A 21,354-nucleotide genomic window follows, 5' to 3' on the forward strand; every position below is an offset into this window, starting at 1 on the left:
AAAAATACGGAATGCTTCACGAATTTGCGTGTCATCCTTGCACGGGGGCCATGCTAATCTTCTCTGTATCGTTCCAGTTTTAGTATATGTGCTGCCAAAGTGAGCACACCAGTTTTTTCCTTCTAACTGGAGGACTGCAGAAAGGGGAAATACGAAGGCACAGAATAGAAGAAAAAGAGTGGTAATATGAAGTTGTAGAGAGAAACCTATTGGTTTCTAAAGGTTGATTACATATTTTCTAAATTGTTACAAGAGCTCGTCTTTAATTTGGCATTAATTTGGTACTGTATTATCATTTTTGTGCATTAATCTGTATAACAATCCTATGGGGTAGATGTTATTACTATCCTTATTTTACGGATGAGGATAACAAGGTCTAGAGAAATCAGGTAACTTGCCCAAAGTCACTCTACTACTTGGCAGAGTAGGGATGCAAGTCCAGATTTGTCAGACTCTAAGACATGCTCTCCACCACTGTCATTTGTAAGACTAGAAAATTCTTTTGCTTCTATTTGTTTTGTTTATACATTTATTCTAATTTTTATTTCCAGACTTCTGTCCTAGTTTTGGGTGTCTTGGTTTCCTTGAACAACATTGTTTCAATATTGATTTTCATTTCTGTTGCACTTAGGAATTTGAAATAAACAAGAAAGCACGATGTCTTCAATGTGGTCTGAATATACAATTGGTGGGGTGAAGATTAACTTTCCTTGTAAAGCCTACCCATCACAGCTTGCTATGATGAATTCTGTAAGTATTTTTCAGCAGTTAAGTCTTTATTAAGATACAGACACTTATGATCCATAACATACACTGAGTATGTGACTACGTTCCATATTTTCAGATAGCAGATGGGCTGAGAATATTTGCGTGGTTCGTTGGGAAGAACATCTGATCTTTGGGAAAATAATACTGATCACTACCAAGGGCGAACATTCTGAAAAATGTTTTCAGCTCATTTGGAACTTATGTTTACTTTAATGAATTACCGCTTTCCACAAAGTGTTTACTGTCTTTTACACAGAATACTATATTTCTCACCATTAATTTTTTGAAGTATTTCAGTCATGTAGAAAATTAATATACAAATTTGAGTAAACCAACTTTCCAGCTTTGTTAAATCTTAATATTTTGCTGTATTTTCTTCATATCTTATTTCCTGGTAACAAGATTATTAGTGTATTGAATTTGTTCTTTTCCTTTTCCAGACATGTTTTTATTACATATGTATATATCCATAAACAATGTAGAGTATTATTATACATATTCTTAAACTTTGTACAATGTTATACTATACCTATTTTTCTGTGGAATTTCTTAACATTATTTTTAAGATGTAGCCCTGTTAATTGTTTATCCACTTTAATTGCTGTGTACTATTCCATTGTAGGAATATATCAGAATTTACTCGTCCGTTTTCCTATTGGTGGACATTTAGGTTATTTGCATTCTTTTGCAATTATAGTGCTGCTATGAACTTTATTATACAAGTTTCTTTGTGTTATGTGGGAAAGCTTTTGAACATATACATAGGACTGGACTTGCTGGAGTTTGGTATCTTCACCTTTCCTAGAAATTTTTAATTTCTGTGCAAGGTAGTTGTACCAATTTGTACTCCCACTAACAGTATCCCCCATTAAGTTTTTATCAAAGATATTCATGAGTATTAGTATATTCCAGTGTCACAAAAATGTTTGGTGCTTGCATAATTAAGGCACAAATTGCTTTTTTCGTCTCTTCTTTTGTTCTTGATATGCTTTTAAGTCCAATATGATGTTGGAGAGGTAAAGGAATAAAGTCTAGAATTAACTAAATATTAGTTCTTCCTTCTGCTATTGCTGTGTTCCCTGGAATGCAACCTCACTTTTTCTTGCTGTTCTATTTACATTTCTCATAAAGCCCATGCAAAAGTAAAATGTTTATTGACTTTTTTTTTTGGTTTCTGTGTTCGTAGATTGTCAGAGGATTAAACAGTAACCAACATTGTTTGTTGGAGAGCCCCACAGGAAGTGGAAAAAGCTTAGCCTTACTTTGTTCTGCTTTGGCATGGCAACAATCTCTTAGTGGTAAGCAGTTTGATATCTTCAGGTTGCTGATTTGGACCTGAAAAAATATAAAATGCTATTTATCCAGATGGTTCAACCATGTTCTAACTAATCTAAATGTTCTCTTTTAAGGTGTTTCTTTTTAATAAGTTATATATCTTCCAAAAGAGTTTCAATATAGGAAAATATGTTTAATTAATCCTAAAACAGTATTAACCAGAATTTAGTCTCTTATTTGATGATTCAGAGAGTGCATAAGAGTTTTGGATGCTTAGAGTTATCATTATGAAACTAATTAGATGATAATTGTATGTAAAAGATGCAAAAGATGGGGCTGTCATGATGCTATAACACGTACTAATAACTTTTCTTTTGAGTAAATCTTTAATATATTTGCTTATCTGTTCCTTCCTCGTATCATTAGAACATGGAATATATAAGAAAAAACACTCTAGTTGATCTTTATACTTGTTTGGGATGCCAGATAAGCAGAAGGTTTATTGTAATGTTGTTTGTATGAATTCATATTATTACTTTATTTAATGACAAATGCCTATTAATATTTACTTTAATAAAAGACTGTATAAGGGCCGGCCCGTGGCTCACTCGGTAGAGTGCGGTGCTGATAACACCAAGGCCACGGGTTCGGATCCTATATAGGGATGGCCGGTTTGCTCAATGGGTGAGCGTGGTGCTGACAACACCAAGCCAAGGGTTGAGATCCCCTTACCGGTCATCTTTTTAAAAAAAAAAATAAATAAAAGACTGTATAGTCTACATACATTTTAGTTACATAATTTGTTGGCTTTTACTTAAAGTATTAGGAGAATTTGAAGTATACACACATACATATATAAACACACATATATATAAACACACATTTTTAAAAGAAAATGTTACTAAGAGTATTAAAAATAAAAGCTTTTGGAGAAGTTTTGATTTTTACTAATGTTAATCTTTAGGAAAAAATGACAAAATTTTAATGACAGATGTCTAGAAAATAGTTAGTAATATTTATGTGGTACAAATGGGAAAACAATGTCAGTACTATTTATAAAAAGAAAAGCAAATTATTCAGCTTTTTTTAGTGTGTATGAATTGTATATTTGTATATAATGAAGGCACACAGGGTAGACTTATTACAATTCTGTCTTTAGGTGTTAAAATTTCTTGCCTTATTGAATTTGTATATTTACCTTAAAATGTATTTTGATACATGTATCAGAATCGATACATTGTAAAACATGTTTTTGTTTGAAATAGAGGCATAATGCAGGGAATGATTTAACCCTTATGTGTTTACATTATTATTTAATATATTGAACTTTCAAATTTATTAGTTAGGGAAATAATAGTAATTAAGAATATACTTAAAGTCTTTGTTTCAATCTTTCCTGCTTGATTTTTAAATAAATCTCAATATAAATGAATACTTGAGTGGCTGTGCTTTTATTACATTATTATTCTTTGATTATTATTAGATTTTTATTGATTATGTAAATTGATGACTTTTCTATAAATGTTTCTGTCATTCGTGTTTCTCTCCTGTCCTAATTTGATGCTGCAAATAGGGTGATTAGCTTGTCCAGGTTTGCCAGGTACTTTTCTGGTGTTAGCCCTAAAAATTTTGCATCCTGGGAAACCTTCCAATCCTGAGTGAACTGGGGTGATTACTCACTCTAGCTGCAGAGAAATATTAATGTTTATTTAATTGGATGGTCTTTCATTTTTAGGGAAGCCAGTGGATGAGGACTTAAGTAACAAAGCTGAAGTACCATCGTCATGTTGTTGTACATGCCACTCAAAGAATTTTACAAACAATGACACGAACCTTAAAGGAACTTCACATCATTTCAACAGTCCAAGCACACCACCTTCTGAAAGAAGTGGCACTTCATCAACTCATCAAGGTAATTTATATTTGCCTGGGTCTGTTGATATCTTTAATAGGAGCTTTAATTATTATTGTTATGATACCTAATTTAGATAAATTTGATTAGCAAAATCGACTATGTGTCTTTACCTCATTTCTCTGTAATTATTTAAAAATAATACATGGAGTGGTCAAAAGTCCTTGGACTTTTTTTATTCTTAATTTGACTTTTTTTTTTTTTTTTTTTTTTGTCTTTTTCGTGACCGGCACTCAGCCAGTGAGTGCACCAGCCATTCCCCTATATAGGATCTGAACCCGCGGCGGGAGTGTTGCCGCGCTCCCAGCGCCGCACTGTCCCGAGTGCGCCACAGGTTTGGCCCTTAATTTGACTTTTAATTTATTGAGACATTTTGCTGGCTTAAATTATTTTTTGATGAAAGTAAGGCAAAATAAATGATTTTCAGAAATTGATGTTATTCATAGCAAGTATTGTTAATTATATGTTAGAATTTTATAAAACATAATGTTTGTATCCTAAGACAAAATCTAATTAGTCTCATTCATTCATTCTTGATAAGTTTGCCTGATTTTCTGGGGCCAGTATCCCACATGAAAAAAAGGCATGTTTTATGTATGATCCTTAAATAGTTCTTGTTAGATTAAATTAACAGAAATATATTACAGTAACATAATATTAATATTAAAAAATACTGCTTTTGACTATATGGAAAGGATTGAATATTATTTATTACATATTTAACAGTTTGCTCTTTCTATACCTCCTTGCAAATCTCCATTTTCATTGATATTTCCCTCAAACTAGCATTTCTTGTTTAGAGCTTCCAACTAACTTCTTTTCCTGTTTTTACTCATGCCATTCTTTAACTAATACTGGGAGGAGAAAGAGCTTCTTATGATTTACTTGTCTAAACAGTGTCCACATCAAAACTCGAGGATGGAGTCAGCTTCCTCTAAAGCACATGACTGAGAGGATGATAGATGCTTGTGTGATTCTGTTAGGAACGAGGAAAAGGAGGTGGATAGGTGACTAATAGTGTTGTCTACAATGTTTTAACCCTTAGACCTTTTGGCTTACTTTGCATTCCTTCAAAGGATCATGTTTTCTCCTTCCTCAGAGCTTTTGCTCGTATTAGTTTCTCTTCTGAACAAAGTTTTATCTTCAACTTATCCTTCTCTTCCTCAGCTTAAAGGTCACTTCCTTGGGGGAGTCAACCCTGACTTTCCTGTCAGACTAGGTTTGGTTTCCTTATTATAGTCTGTCATCTCATTGTGTACCTCTCTTACATAGCACTTGTCACAGTTTGTACTGTATGTGTGTCTGGGTGCATCTTCTATAAATCTCAGCTTCCCTAACAGATGGTATACTTCATGAGGTCAAAAACCACGTCAGTTTGCTTACCATTGTATCCATGGAACCTGGCTGAGTACCTGGAACATAGTAGATGGCTAGATAAATATTTGTTATGAGTAAATGGAATTAATTTTGAGCTAACTGTAAGAACTCTGGCATATAATATTTATATACATTTGTTTTTTAAAACAGCTTTATTGAAGTGTACTTGACATAACAAACTGTATATATTTAAATGTTACACTTTGATAAGTTTTGGCATGGGTACCTCCATGAAACTTGCACCTGACTTAAGACAGTGAACATAATCATCACCACCAAAAGTTTTCTTATGCCCTTATTATCCCTCCTTCCCCATCACATGACTCAGCTACCCCAAATAACAACTAATCTGCTTTCTGTTATTATAGATTAGTTTGTATTTTCTACAGTGTATATAAATGGAATCATACAGTATGTACACTTATTTTATCTGGCTTCTTTCACTTGACATAATTATTTTGAGATTCATCCATGTTGTTGCATGTATCAATAGTTCGTTTCTTTTTATTGCTGAGTAATATTCCATTGTATGGTTTATCTAGTCATATACATCCACTTGGTGTATATTTGGGTTGTTTCTAGTTTTGGGCTATTATAAGGACAGCTACTGTGAACATTTGTGTATAAGTCTTTGTATGGACGTAAACTTTCATTTCTCTTAGGTAAATACCTAGGAGTGGAATTACTAGATCACTTGGTGGTGTGTATGTTTAAGTGTTTAAGAAACTCCCAAACTGTTTCATGAAGTGGTTATACCATTTTATATTCCCAACAGCAGTTATGAGAGTTAGTTTCTCCACATTCTTGTCAACACTTGTTATGGTCTTAATTTGACTTTTAATTTTAGCCATTCTAATGGGCATGTAGTGATATCTCATTATGGTTTTAATTTGCATTTCCCTAATGACTTATGATGTTGATCCGGTATATCTTCTTTGATGAAATGTCTGTTCAAATCATTTGCCTATTCTTTATTATATTGTTTTCTTATTGCTAAATTTTGAGAAGTCTGTATAGTTTGAATATAAGTTTTTTATCAGATAAAGTTTAAGGTTTTACATTTAGGCCTAAGATCAATTTTGGGTTAATTTGAATAATGGTGTGAGGTGTACATCTAAGTTTATTTTTTTGCATATGGGTATCCAGTTATTCATCACCATTTATTGAAAAGGCTGTCCTTTATCCACTGCATTGCCTTTGTGCCTTTGTCAAAAATCAGTTGATCATAAATACACAATTTTCATTTTAACATTATTGTGAGTTAGGGTTGTTTAGTCTACATGGGGTAAATCTGGGTTGTATTCTAATACCCTCTTTATAAGTAAATTCTTTAATAAGATACAACCTAAATACAGAAAAGTATAAATCCTAAGTGTAAAGCTTGATGAATTTTTACAAAGTGAATGTGATTGTGTAACTACTACCTAGATTAGAAAGACATTGCCAACACCCCAGAGGCTCTCGTGTTCTTTTTCAGTAACTATCCCTTCTTTCCATAGGTAACTGTTGTCCTCCTTCTGTCACCATTGAATTTTGCCTCTTTATAGAAATGGACTTATGTACTTGCTTGACATTGTATTTGTGAGATTCATCCATGCTGTTGCATATAGTAGTATTTCTTGTTTCTGTATATTGTTTCCTTGTATGAATATAGCATGACTTATTAATCTCTCCTACAGTTGTTAGATATTTGGGTTGTTTCCACTTTTGTTTAATAATGCTGTTACGAACATTCTTATTTGTAGGGTGCAAATAGGTATTTTCCATTAGATGCATACCTAGGAATGGAATTATTGGCCATAGTGTATATATATGCTCAGCTACAGTAGATATTACCAACATTTTCCAAAGTGGTTGAACCAATTTATGCACTTCCCCCTCTCAGTAGTATATGAAAGTTTTTCAACATTCTTGTTAGCACTTGATATTTCTAGTTTTTAAAAAAAATGTTAGCCATTCTGATGCAAGTGTGGTGTTCTCATTGAATTTTAATTGGTATTTTTCTGGTGACTAAGGACGTTGAGCATCTTTTTATATGCTTATTGGTCGTTTGAATATCTTCTTTAGTGAATTGCCTATTCAAGTTGTTTGCCCATTTTTCTGTTGGGTTGTTTATTACTGATCTCTAGGAGTTTTTTTCTTTTAAAATGTATTCAGGAGATATCTTGTTTCTTTTTAAGTTTGTATCTTGAAGACTTAACCCTTTGAGCTTCCTGCAAACTCCCCTGCTATAAAGAACGGAAAGATAAACCTTTTTGTATGTGACCATGATATGAATCTTGTTTTTAGGAATTGGGTTTACCTTATTTGGCACATGGCAGTTCAATTTTTCTAAAACTGAATTACTGTTTTTGGTAGACATTCCCTGCCCTTTTAATGGGTCTGTGCAAATTTGCCCCTTGATTTATTTGGGACAGTGTTTCTCAACAGTGACACTTATTAACATTTTGAGTAGGATAATTCTTTGTTGTGAGAGCTGTCCTATGCATTGTGAGATGTTTGGCAGCATCCCTGGTCTCTACTCATGTCACTGGTAGCCCTTCCCCCCCATCCCTGTTTTTGACAGCCAAAAATGTCTTTAGACATTACCTGATGTCCTTGGAGTGGGGAGTGGTGGTGTTAAAATGGCCACTGTGTTTGTGGTTATTTTATTGGTTTGCCTGGAAATTGCAGAGCTCAAAATTACATGTCTTATCTAAAATATATGTGGAAATGCAAAAGACTAAGAATAACCAAGATACTTTTTTTTTTCTGGAGGCTGGTTGGTACAGGGATTGAACCCTGGACCTTACTCTAACCAATTAACCATGCTCCAACCAACTGAGCTAACCAGCCAGCCCTAAGATACTTTTGAACAGGAGGTCAAGGTGAGAGACTTATCTACCAGATATCTTGATTTTAAGATAGTCTGATAATAGCAGTGATAGGCCAATGTAAAAGTATAGAGAACCCAAAGTCAGTCCCACATATATCCAGAAACTTGATTTTTATTGAAGTGTTCCTGAAGAACATAGGGGAAAAAGGAGGGATTCTTTTCTAAGTGGTGATGGGACTATTATATATCCATATGGAAAAAATTGAATTGCAACTGTACTTTATACCATACACAAAAATCCATTCTAAGTAGATTAAAGACCTAGGTATGAAAGGTGAAACTATTGAGATTTTAGAATATAGTGGTTTTCAAACTATGTTCCTAAGAGCCTTAGGAAGAAACATGGCTTGTAAAGGGAGGGGATATGGTAGATCAGGGAAGTTCAAGTTCTTTCATCTCTATTTTGGAAATTGTAAGCAATGTTTAAAAAAAAAATCCTACTCTTTAGAAAAAACTTGGAGACCAATGCTGTGTGGCATAGGTTCACTTCTGTGTTTGTGCAGGGACAAACTCGTTTTTTGAAAACAGTATTGGACCTTCTCATGCAGTCTTTCTCCACTGTAAAGAATCTATAAATCCTTTAAGGCCAGTAACTTTTCTTTTTCATTGTTTTTCTATGGTATCTGGCCTTCATATGGATTCTAATAAATGATTGTTAAGTGAATCAGGCCACAGGAGTGGAAAGAATGTGTAGAGAGGAGCAAAGATGAAGGAAAGTACCTTTAAGAACACTCATATTTAGGGAAAAAGAGAAACCAAGTATAGGAATAGTTAAGAATAGTGTTACAGACATAAAGGGAGAGGGAAATGTGTTTGCTGTGTTCCAAGAAGTGTTATGTTTGGCTGTATGCCTATAGGTTACTTAAGGACTTTGGAGTCAGACACCAGGATTCAGTCACATCCAAGAACTGCCACTTACTAGCTGTGTAATATTGGGCAAGTTACTTGACTTCTTTAAAACCTGGTGTTCACGTTTGTAAAATGGGGATAATTAATATTATTTGGTGATTAAGAGGCTGTTGATGATCCTGAGAATGAGCTTTCAGGATTGTGAGATTAAAAGACAGAGTACATGAGTTTGATTCTATAATCAACATTTTTAGCCCAAATAACTTGGAGAAGCTTTGTAGGAAAGGAACATTGAGACACCATAAAGAAAGATTTTTATAGAAATGAAATACATTTTCTTGAGAGCAGCTTAGTTATATTTCTTAAACCACGTTATTGGGAGTAGTCTACAAAAACATAAATCTATTAAAAATTAATAATTGAGCTTTTCTTGTTGAAAGCATGTTTGTCAAAATGTTATATCTTTGGTAAAGTAAACTGAGGGGTAAAGAATGCTTTTTAAACATGTTTAGCATTTCGTGTTTTAAACTGTGGCATGAAATTTTTAGAAGTAAGTCTTACATCTTGGCTCCAATTTTCTTCTAGGAAAATTGCCCAAGTGTAAGTTATTTATGATAATTTTTTATTCTTATTTAAGAATCTGCTGAAAAAACCACTCTGGCTGCAAAGTTATCTGCCAAGAAACAGGCATCCATATACAGAGATGAAAATGATGATTTTCAAGTAGAGAAGAAAAGAATACGATCCTTAGAAAATACCCAGCAGGTAAACAGAGTTTATTGGCAGTGAAATAACCCAGTTATAGCTGAACATGGTAGTCAAGTATCAATCAAGTTTTCAGTGGCACTTGTGGAGATTATTTGAGTCATGTCACAGCCATAAATTAAATGGTTATTTATTGTAACTTCATTTTGTACAGTTACCTGTTACAAAGGAGTTTATTACAGCAGATTATTCATAGTACCATGTCATTAAAATGAAGCTGCATGGTGCTTTCTTTTTTTTGTTTTGTTTTGTTTTGTTTTTGGAGGATGGTTGGTAATGGGATCTGAACCCTTGACCTTGGTGTTACCAGCACCATGCTCTCCCAAGTGAGCTAAATGGCCAGCCCTACGTGGTACTTTCTTTTATATGAGGAATTTGACAGTAAGCTATGTACTTATCTTGGTAATATAGCTACTTTGTACTTCTTAACTCCTCCACTGTTTTTATCTAATAATAGCATTTTCTTTTGGCCAAAATACATTTGATATAAATATTCATGTTATGTTATTTTTGGTATTGATAGTTTTAGTACAATGGCAATGTTTACTCTGATTTATTGAGTTTTTAAGATTGATACATGATTAAATACATATATTTCTAAATATTATTAAGGGACATGAATTACCAGAAATTTTAAATGAAATATGCTTGTCATATATGAACATGTTTCCTCAGAATTCATGGCAGTGAGGTAGGGAGGCTGAGATTTTAATAGAGTTGGTTACGAATAAAACAGATAATTATTAATTAGCATGTCATTTGTAGGTAAGTAGTAGGGTACTTTTAATTTAGTATACTCAAGGTGTTTGCATTCTTATGTAATTTAACTGTTCCACTTACAAGCTTTATTAATTTCTATAATTAAACCTTGTTTTAGAAACAGAATGAACTAGTTTTTTTTTGTTGTTTTTTTGTAAAAGCTCCAAATGTAGAGTGAATCTATAGAGATTTTCCCCTCCAAATTGTGTACATAGAGTTGGATGTTGTGAGATAGGGCTCAACATAAAACATTTATTCCTTGTTTTCATTGGTTCCCATTTCGTTTTTGGTAGCAATGGGATTATCAGTGGAAATGCTTCCCCCCCCCCCCCTTATAATAATCTAAGTAAATAGATCTTTGGCAAGTAGGAAAAAGGATGGATACAGTTTGGAAAGAAAACTTAGATAAAAGAAATTTAATGAAAGACAACTTGGTTTATCAAATATCTAGTAATAGTAATCAAGTAATTTATTCTATCATGTAAGAAATATGACCATTTACATTTATTTATTTATTTATTTATTTATTTAGTCTTTTTCGTGACTGGTACTCAGCCAGTGAGTGCACCGGCCACTTCTATATAGGATCCGAACCCGCGCGGGAGCGTCTCTGCGCTCCCAGCGTCGCACTCAGGAGAGTGCAGCGCTTGGGAGCGCAGTGGTGCTCGCGCCGCGGGTTCGGAGCGGTGCGGACGACACCATGCCAAGGGTTGCGATCCCCTTACCGATCCCCTTACCGGTCACAAAAAGACAAAAAAAAAAAAAAAAAAAATTGAGTTCTTTTCAATGTAGAATGAGGCTTAAATTTTGATTTACTTTTACTTATAATTAGGTATGTGATTGGACTTGCTTATAATACTAGATGTCCATATTGTGGAACAATTTTATGCAAAGATCATTTTACAATACTATAATTTTGATACATCACTCACTAAAGCTATCTTGGTTAGGATTCAGGAGTTCTTACTATATTTTATTTGTGTTGTAACTAGGTGCCTAATGTGTTTTAAAAAATTATTTGATTATTGCCTGTTAGAAATAGTATTTATTTGAGATGTAGAAAAAAAAGATATTTGACCTTTGGGAACAACTAACCTGTCAAACTTTTAGTTTACATTAAACTTCTTTTTGATTCTGTGTTTACAGATTAGAAAACGTCATTGTTTTGAAAAGGAGGTACACCATTTGGATGCAAAAATTGCTTCAGGAAAGACCATAAAACTCAGCTCTCCAGTAGGAGAGAGAAACTCCTTTTTTCCACAAAACGTATGTATTTACGTCATTGTTTAGTTTAAAGAAGGAAAATGGAGAATTGTTTAAATTCATTTTTGAAAGGTTAGAAAGAATATAATGCAAAGAACAGTAGAAAACAACTCAGAAGTCCTAAATGTTGTCACATCTCTGCTACTTTCATTTATAAAATGAGAGAATAGGATTAGAGAGAGATCTGAAATTCTTTTTTCTGTCGTCTATGTTAATGTTTGTGAACTCCAATTTGCTAAAGTTCTTTCAGTATCCTTAGGGCTGCAATTCTCAGCGAGATTTTTTTGGGGTGGTCTGTGAGGGCAAGAGTATTTTCATAATATTAGGATATTATTTACCTTTTTTTATTGTCTTGACATTTGCATTGGTGATGCAAAAGCAGTGATGGGTAGAACTGTTGGTGTCTTAGCAGAAATCAAGGTAGTTGCACCAACCTCTATTAGTAGTAATTTTCTTCATGATTATTAACTCACAGTTTTAAAAAGCCAGTTTCATTTAAGAATGTCCATGATGAAGCTAATTAAAAATAGCTAATTTTATTAAATTTCAGCCCTTGAGATTTTCAATATTCTGTGTGAAGAAATGAGTAATACTCATAAAACACTTGCATATGGAAGTAGGATGGATGTCTTGAGAAAAAGCAATTGTAGGATTGTTTGGATTGTAGGATGAACTATAGCCACTTTTTCCCATGGAATATTATTTTCACTTGAAAGAATGACTGACAAGATTGACTGGTAATTCTTAATAATAAATGAAGTGAGCCTGATAAAATTTGAGCTTTCAAGTAAAAATAAGAATTTTGAAAAATTTGAATATACCACTGTGACTTGGAAGTATTCTGATAACTTGCAGACTTTTCTGATGAAATTGGTGATATTATAGAATGTAACTTTTTGATATTATATAATGAAATGTGTCCACATTTGTAAGATCTGTAAAACTCAGTGAAATAAATATTATCTAAATGACCAGGACATATTACAAAATGATGCCTGGAAAAGATTTTTCCTAAGTACAAGATAGACCGATTGACCTTTTTCTGCACTGTTTCTCCTTTCCCAGGCAACTGCAGATTTGTTTTCAGTTACTGTAGATTTAGTTTGCATTTTGTTGATAATCTTCACTGAAGCCTTATAGTTGGAGAGGTGATCTAGATGCTTTTAATGTTAATTGTTCATCATCATCATCATATTGTTATATATACTTTATATTTGCCTCTGCCAGTGTTTTCTCACTCATTTGTTTTCACTGTACCTTATTTTCTTCATAGCCTTACTGTTATCTGAACTTGTTAACTTTGGTGTTATCTATCTGCCCTGTTGGAATGTAATGTCAATCTTTTTCATGTGTCTCTGGTGCCTTGAACAGCATATGGCACCTATTAGTTGCCCAGTAAATATTTGTTTGTAGAATCTTATTGAATTCTTACAGTGACTATGTACAGGTACTACTGCTTTTCCTATTTACAGATAAGGCAACTCTGAGAAGTAAATAACTTGCCTAAGGTCACAAAGCTGGTAAATAGTGGGGCTAACTCCTGCCTAGGCAGTCTGATTCTCTGGCAAATGCTGTAATCACTTTATTACACATTCTCTCCAAAATGCCTCTCAGAGACATCTAAGCCTGGTTCTAATATTAAGATAAGGAAAGAAATATGTAGGAGCTCAAGGCAAAAGAAATCAAGTATAGACTAAGCTGTGATTGTTTAAGATAAACAGATATCTATAGATATATATATTTTGGATTTTTGTTTTTGGTTAAGAAAATGGACTCTGGAGTCAGACTGCCTAATTTTTGTTTTTTTGTTTTTAAATAATAATTATATATATTTAAGGTGTATAACATGATATTTTGATAGACATTGTAGTGGATTGAATTATGTCCCCTCAAAACTCACTGAAGCTTGAGTTGTGTCCCTCAAATTTTATGTATTAGAAACTTAGCTCCCACTGTAGTTGCTAAGAGGGTGGGAAATCCTATTATGGTAATTGGAAGGTGGAGCCTTGAAGAGGTGATTAGATTGTAGGACCACGCCATAGTGATTGGATTAAAAATGGCGGTCACGAGCGTAGTTCTGAGTGCTCTAAAAGAAGAGAGGGGAAGGTCTGTCTCTCTCTCTCTCTCTCTCTCTGCTTCCACCATCTTGCAATGCGAGACCCTTGCATCATTGTTGCTACCACCAAATGGACTTTGGACTTCCCAGCCTCAGAAACTGTAAGCAATAAATTTCATTTTCTTTATAAATCACCTAGTTGCATGTATTTTGTTATAAGCAACAGAAACAGACTAATACAGACATTACATAGTGCAGTCATTACTAAAGTCAAGCTAATTGACATATATATCTCCTCACATAATTATCTTTTTGTGTGTGTGGTGAGAATATCTGAATATACTCTCTTAGCAAATTTCCAGTATACAGTGCAGTATTATTAACTGAGGTTATCATGCTGTTCATTAGATCTCTAGACTTGATTCATCCTATGTAACTGCAACTTTGTACCCTTTGACCAAAATCTCCCCACATCCCTCACCTCCCTGACCCTGGTAACCACCATTCTATTCTCTGCTTCCATGTGTTCGACTTTAGATTCCACATATAAGTGAGATCATGCAGTATTTTTTTGTCTGGTTTATTTCACTTAGCATATAACGTCCTCCAGGTTTATTCATATTGTTGCAAATGGCAGCATCTTCTTTTCGAAGGCGAATAATATTCCGTTGTGTATATATATACACCACAATTTTTTTATCCATTCATCTGCTGTGGTTATGGACACTTATGTTGTTTCTGTTTCTTGAGACTGCTTGCATTGTAATCACAGCTCTGCTGTTCATTACCTGTGAAACCTTGACAAAGTTTTTAAACTCTTGGTACTTAAGTTTCCTTATTTGTTAAATGGGGATAATAATTATACCTATCTTATAAGGGGCTGTTATGAGGATAAAACAAGTCGATGCCTATAAAGTGCTTAGAGTATAGCTTGCATATTTTAGAGCTTACGTGGTACGTGGTAGTAGAAGCAACCCCAGCAGCAGCAAATAGTTACATATTAGTAGTTCTTATCTTTGCTGCTGATAAGATATTATGTAATATTGATTAATAATATTACATATCTGCAGTTGTCTTTAAATGCTGCTGAAAGTATTGTATAATATTATTGATAATGTGGATATTATACATTTTGTGGAGTTAGGTTTATAGTTAAGTATAATGTTATTTTAATATCTTTTAAGGATATTTATAGCTGAAACCTGTTCGGGTCTAGGCCATTTCAACATAAGCAAAGCTACTGTGTGCTCCTGGCTGAGTACTTTAATTTTAAGTCAAGTGCTTTGATTTCTTCTTTTGGTTATATTGTGTTGGCATGTTGATTATTTATTATGGTCTTCTCATTGGTAAAGTATAACTATATCTGTAGTATATATCCATATCTTTATATCAGTTTTATTTTTAAACCAGAAATTACATGTTTTCCTTGGCTTTAGATTGTATAACCCTACAGTTCTTTAGAAATGGAATAATTTTTCGTAAGTGGGTGATTTATTACTCGCAATGTTAAAAGTATGGATTTCTGACAATTTCTCTTAAGTGTGAAGATTTATTGAACAAACTAAATCTCCCAGTTAAATCTGGTAACTCAAATGATAACATTTCTCTAGTGTGACACAGAACTTTTGTTTGTAAGATGACGTAAGTGACATATGCCATACTAATTAAACATGCATAAAGTAAATTTAACAGACATCAAAGCACTTTTGCAATGCAAAGAGCATGCGGTTGAGCTCTAATATTTGTTCTTTTTTTAGTGGTTTATAATGAAAAGCATGAATATATAATTTTATGTACTTTCTGAATGGTTAGAGTAAAAAAAACCCACAAATACTTAGGTAAAATGATCTATATTTTCAGCTTTACTTTTCTATTCCTAACAGAAAAATAGAATAAGTAGTTAAAGTGGAAATACAATCATTACAAAATGTATAGTTTTAGTGAAAGTGATTTTAGCAAATTGTTAGTAAATTTCTCATGGGTAGTTTGTATTAAGTAATGCATCTAGTTTTTCTGAGAACCAGGATTAATCATCTCCATGGACATAATATAAGAAAAGATAATGGGAATATGAGTAGAGGTTATCTGTTTAAAGAATGGGATCTTTGGGTGTCATAGAGGAATGTGTTTTTCCTTTTTGGAACTTACTTTGGTTTTTGGTATAACATTTATTAATCTTTGCAAAGTTACATTATAAATCACAAAAGTACTTTCTGTGGATTTGGGAATAGGTGATTTCATAAAGAAGTAGCAAAAAAACAGTATATAGTTTCATGCATATTAATAAGTTTTAATATTTATTGTACAGCTTTTGAAATTAGTTTATGCCAAAACTTTTAGATAAGGTAATTGAAAAAATACAGTTAATATTTTAGAATTTTTCTTTTTTTTTCCTTGGTGGCTGGCTGGTATGGGGAACTGAACCCTTGTCGTTGGTGTTATAAGGCTGACTTTAACCAGCTGAGCTAACAGGCCGGCTCCTAGAATTTTTATGTTGACAGATGATATGCCTCATATTTTATCTGTCATATTTTAATCTAGGTCATCTAAAGATTTTGAATAAGGTAAATTGACAGACTTGGGCAAAGAACATTTTTTTTAAAAACCTATTTCTGGGGGCTGGCTGGTTAGCTTGCTTGGGAGAGCATGGTGCTGGTGACACCAAGGTCAAGGGTTCAGATCCCTTTACCAGCCAGCCACTATTAAAAATAAATAAATAAATAAATAGGACCTGTTTCTTCATGTGGAAGGAAAAAGAGAGTGGGACTAAATTTAATAATACATTATATCTCATTCAGCTCTTAACACCTTTAAATTCTAAGGATGCTGCTTCTATCTTGGTTCTTATTAGATGATATTAGAGAGGACATTTATTTTTTGGAAGAATAGTTATATTCGTGAATTAACTTATCCCTACACAGGTATAAATGTTATAGTCTTTATACTTTTAAAATTACAGTAATACTGTTTTTGAAAAACTTTCATAAATTAAATATGTAGTTTGATTTCTGTTTTTCTCGGAATTGGACATTTAATATTTTGGTTTTTCTTTCAAATTTTCTTAGTTTTTATTAAAATAATTTAGTTTACAACCTGTGGATTGGAGAATTAGGTTGTTGTCTCTTTATCTTCCTGTCATCTCTGGTCTTCAAGTTAGAAAATAGTGTTGGTACTTTCCAGTATTTGAATGACTTATGGTGTCCACTGCTTTTTCACTTTCCTTACATTTTAGATTCATTTTCTTATACTGATAATTCATATGTCAAAGATCTAGTGAGGCATCAGTCTCCACATGGTTAAGACATAGTTAAGAAAAACATTTGTTGTTTAGAATAGAATGTTAACATTCTGATATTACTTTGTTTCACCATTCAGTCCTTTTTTTCTAGATTTGTTTATATTAATTCTTTTAGTAAATCCTCACATTGGGCAAGGTATTATTACAGACACATTCTTACAGACACATTCTTAAGCTTATACTTTCTTTTTATTCATTAAATAAATGCTACCATTCTCTACATACTTTAATATAAGTAGTTATATTTGATTTAATATAGCAGTAGCATATATTAATTCATTACTTTTGCCTGGTGTGTAGAAGAGACTTGGGTCCAGCAGAGTGCGCTATTGACCTTCTGATAAAATTTGGTATTGGTGAGACCTTGGGCTGTTATTTTCCTTTCTCTTCCTCCCACACCTCTGTCTATTCTTTCTTTCTTTTTAATATTTAACATATTCTCTAGGATCTTGGGAGAAAATGACCAATTTTCTCTGAAAAGTATTTTCTAAGTGATTTTCTCTTTATTGGTGGGTGTAACTGTTTTGTTTGTTTCCTTGCCAGGCTGTCCATAAGGACAAATGAGGATGTCACTCTTTTTTCTTTTTTTTTGTAACTGGCATCTGGCACAGCACCTGCACCTAGTAGATAGTCATATTTGTTGAATAAATGAGTGAAAAAATGGCCAAAGCTAAGGAAAATGCATGATTCACCATTATTTCTTAAAGCTTACAACTTTTACTCAGTGGGTATGATGATATTGTTAAATATAGGCTACTTAACCCAGATTTAAAAATAATTTTTTTTCCTTCTGTAGTACATTTTGGTTTTTTTGTTTGTTTGTTTTTGTTTTTGTTTTTTATGTATTAGCATACAAAAATAAAACTAAATTATTTCAGGGACCCAGAAGTAAATTGGTGCTTAATATAAAGAAAAAATTAGAAACAACTTTTGATTTCTGTAGTTACTATAAGAACAAGTTGTTAAATAATATTACAACTAGTTGAAGTACAAAATTTTTGAAACCTGTTATATGCCAGACACTAACAATAATAGCCTATATTTTTTAAAGTTTATTTATTTATTAATATTATTTTTTTACATTCTATGATGTTGTGGAACCGTTGGGAGGTAGGGGCAGAGGGGAAGGGGCAAGGAAATAGGGTGGGAGAAGGAGAAAGGAGGAGGGGCGGGGTTGAGGCCTGTGGGACCCTAACCTTTATTTCTTAAAGGTTACTAATAACGATATGATAGTAGCTGTTTGAAATATACACTTGTGCCAAATAATTAGTATGTTCTCTCATCTGGCCTTTATATCAGCACTGTGAAGAAAATAGAACACAGATTAATCTCATAGGTAAGAGTCCAAAGATATTAGATCATTTGATCATAGTCATACTGCAGGTAAATGGTGGAACCATGATTTGAACCCAGTTCTAAAGTTGAGTGAATATAGATTCATGGATTATAAATGGGGGGAAAGGAGAGAAAAAGAACGGCTGGGAAAAAAATTTTTTTTCTCGTCAGCTAGTAAGGAAAAAACAAAGTTAATATGTGAGAGAAAATAGATTTTATTATTTAGTATGTCTGGCATTAAAATATCTTCTTTTAAGCAGTTAATCTGTGGTATGAGAGAGATTAAGTTCCCTAAAATGTTTTGCATGTTTTATCCACTGAACAGCCAAAGGAAATTTTAAGCTTGATTTTTTAAAAAAAATTACAAGAGTAATAAATATTCTTTGAAAAATATTTAACAGTATAAACTAGTACAGAGAGAAAATTAAAATGTTCTCTCTTTTATTACTCCCATTTTTTCTGCTTCCCAGAAGTAAACAACATGAACACTTCCATGAGAATCTTTCTAAATCCTTATCTATAAATTTACCATAGATTTTTTTTATAGTTCTGTTTTTACATTTAAATCTCTTATTTATAGGATTTATTTTAATAGATGTGTGATATATCAGGCTCTAACTTTTGTTTTCCCAATGTATGTTTTGTATGTTTTCCCAAACAGATGATCAGTTCTCCCATTGTCCCTTAAATAATTTTTCCTGTTTTGCAGTTTTGCTGTTATCACATACTAAATTGGTATATATACTTAGATTGGTTCCTAGACTTTTTTTCCTCTTTAAATTTTTATTGTTTTCTAAGTATATTTGTATATAGTAAGAATCAGAGTTCTACATGGCTTCAAACAAAAAAGCAGTAGACTCCTGCCCTAGTTCTGTTCACCAATTCCCACTATCCAAAGTCAATAATTTTCAATCATTTTACCTATTATTCTGACATTTATCTATGTTTTTGGAATAACATGCTTATTCTGCTTTTCTCTTGCATTTTTGGTTTTAGATACTTTCTATTGCCTTCCTAGTATCCCTTCCACTTTTCTCATTACTTCTCCCCCTTAGCCTCCCAATATTTGGTATTTACATTATTATAATCCTATAAATATTCAAAACTGATTACAGCTTTTTTCCCAAACCAGGATTTATTTTTTTCTGGTGTTAACAGTTGTCTTGTCATTTGCTTAGTTTTCTGTATACCTCTAATTGTTCATCTTACTCTGTTAGAACTTAAAATCTGTCAATGCATTCAAATCATCTGGTCAAGAATGGTCATATTGTTAGGCTGTCAATATTTAGTGAAAATAATGAAAAATACTTTTTCGATGTTGAACTAAACTTTATATTTTTAATGACATTAAATTTTTTTTCTGAATGCAAGAGCATTGTCTATTTTTTAGAAAAAAATTGGAAACCACCAAAATGTACACTTAAGTTATTAACATTAATCTTTAATTCCACTATTCCCTCAGCATCAACCCCTGATATTTTGCCTGCTGTCTATTACTCACACACACACATACAGACACACACATATAATTAGTTATCCATTGCTTTGTAACAAACCAAGCATTTAGTTAGCTTACTATTCTGGGGGTCAGCAATTTAGGCTGGGCTCAGCTGGGCATTTCTTTTGCTGATCTCAGCTGGCCCACTCATGTGTCTATGGTCAGCTGCTGGTCAGCTGCAAGGCAGCAAGGCAGCTCATTTTCCAGGAGTTGACTGGCAGTTGTCTGTGTCCATGATGTGGGTATATTTCATCATCTAGCAGACTAATACTGGTTTTTATCTATATTGTTGTCCCAGGGTTCTAGGCGCTGCAGGAGAACAAGCCCCAGTGTGCAAATTTTTTTTATGTCTGTCTGTGTCAGGTTTGCTAATGTTCCAGTCACATTACCCAAACGCAGAGTCAAGGGGTGGAGTTCACATCTTGGTGGAAAGAGCTCCAAAGTAACCTTGCAAGGGAGTTACCTAAAAGATGGGTAGATTTTGTAGCCATTTTTGTTATTTAACATCTATTACACATACCGTTTTGGGGGGTTTTGTTTTTGTTTTTTGCAAAATTTGGATTTATGGCCTATAGCTTTTATTTTTTACCTAATACATCATAGTAGAGCTTTTAAAATCTAAATGTTAGCTGGTCTATTTTGATGCATACTTTTTTGCTGTAATCTTTTTTTCAGTGCCAGTGATTGGCAAACTGCAACCCATGGGCCAAATATAGCCCATTGCCTGTTTTTATAAATAAAGTTTTTTGTGAACACATTTTACATTTACTTATTTACATATTGTCTGTGACACTTTCATGCTACAGCAAAAGAGTTCACTACTTGTGACAAAGACCATATGGCTTACAACACCTAAAATATTTACTCTCTGGCCCTTCAGAGAAAAAGTTTGCCAGCCCCTGTTCTATGCTATTTTAATCTTGGTAAGTGAGGCCAGAAGTTAGTGGAATTAGTGTGAATCTCTTCCTTTATCTGCAAATTTACCTAGGAGCAAGATGAATAATTGCTTGAGTGAGTTTCCTTCAGCCTCAATAATTATGATTTTTTTTAGAGCCTATAGAAAACATACTGGTGTTCTCTATAGTGGAAATAGAATAATTCTCAAGAATTTCAAATCCCTTTATCTTGTTGAGTGAAATTAGTGCATGTTTCAGAAAACACTGACTATTAGTTTTCTTGATACGTAGATACACTTAATGAAAAATGTATAGTAGTTCAGCTGAGTATACATAGTAGAATCTATACTTGTTATATAGAAGCTTTTCATTCATGGATACTGGGTATGGAAAGGTAACTTTTATCTTAGAAAACCATTTGGTTAATT

The 21,354-nt window shown here is 33.1% G+C and overlaps 1 protein-coding gene and 1 non-coding gene across 2 annotated transcripts in view; one reads left to right on the plus strand and one right to left on the minus strand.

The window, feature by feature from the left end:
* Positions 1 to 107, minus strand: LOC134389764 (U6 spliceosomal RNA). Its single transcript, XR_010024740.1, has one exon. It is a non-coding gene; the product is annotated as a U6 spliceosomal RNA (small nuclear RNA).
* Positions 108 to 657: 550 nt separating this feature from the next.
* BRIP1 (BRCA1 interacting helicase 1) overlaps positions 658 to 21,354 on the plus strand; it is a 163,472-nt gene continuing 142,775 nt past the window's right edge. The window contains exons 1-5 of the mRNA XM_063113182.1: positions 658 to 750; positions 1,955 to 2,066; positions 3,779 to 3,955; positions 9,694 to 9,821; positions 11,727 to 11,846. Coding sequence (XP_062969252.1) covers positions 658 to 750; positions 1,955 to 2,066; positions 3,779 to 3,955; positions 9,694 to 9,821; positions 11,727 to 11,846 — 630 coding nt within the window. The remainder of the gene's footprint in view (positions 751 to 1,954; positions 2,067 to 3,778; positions 3,956 to 9,693; positions 9,822 to 11,726; positions 11,847 to 21,354) is intronic.

The sequence above is a fragment of the Cynocephalus volans genome, chromosome 10 (genome assembly GCF_027409185.1).
Source record: "Cynocephalus volans isolate mCynVol1 chromosome 10, mCynVol1.pri, whole genome shotgun sequence".
Lineage (NCBI taxonomy): Eukaryota > Metazoa > Chordata > Mammalia > Dermoptera > Cynocephalidae > Cynocephalus > Cynocephalus volans.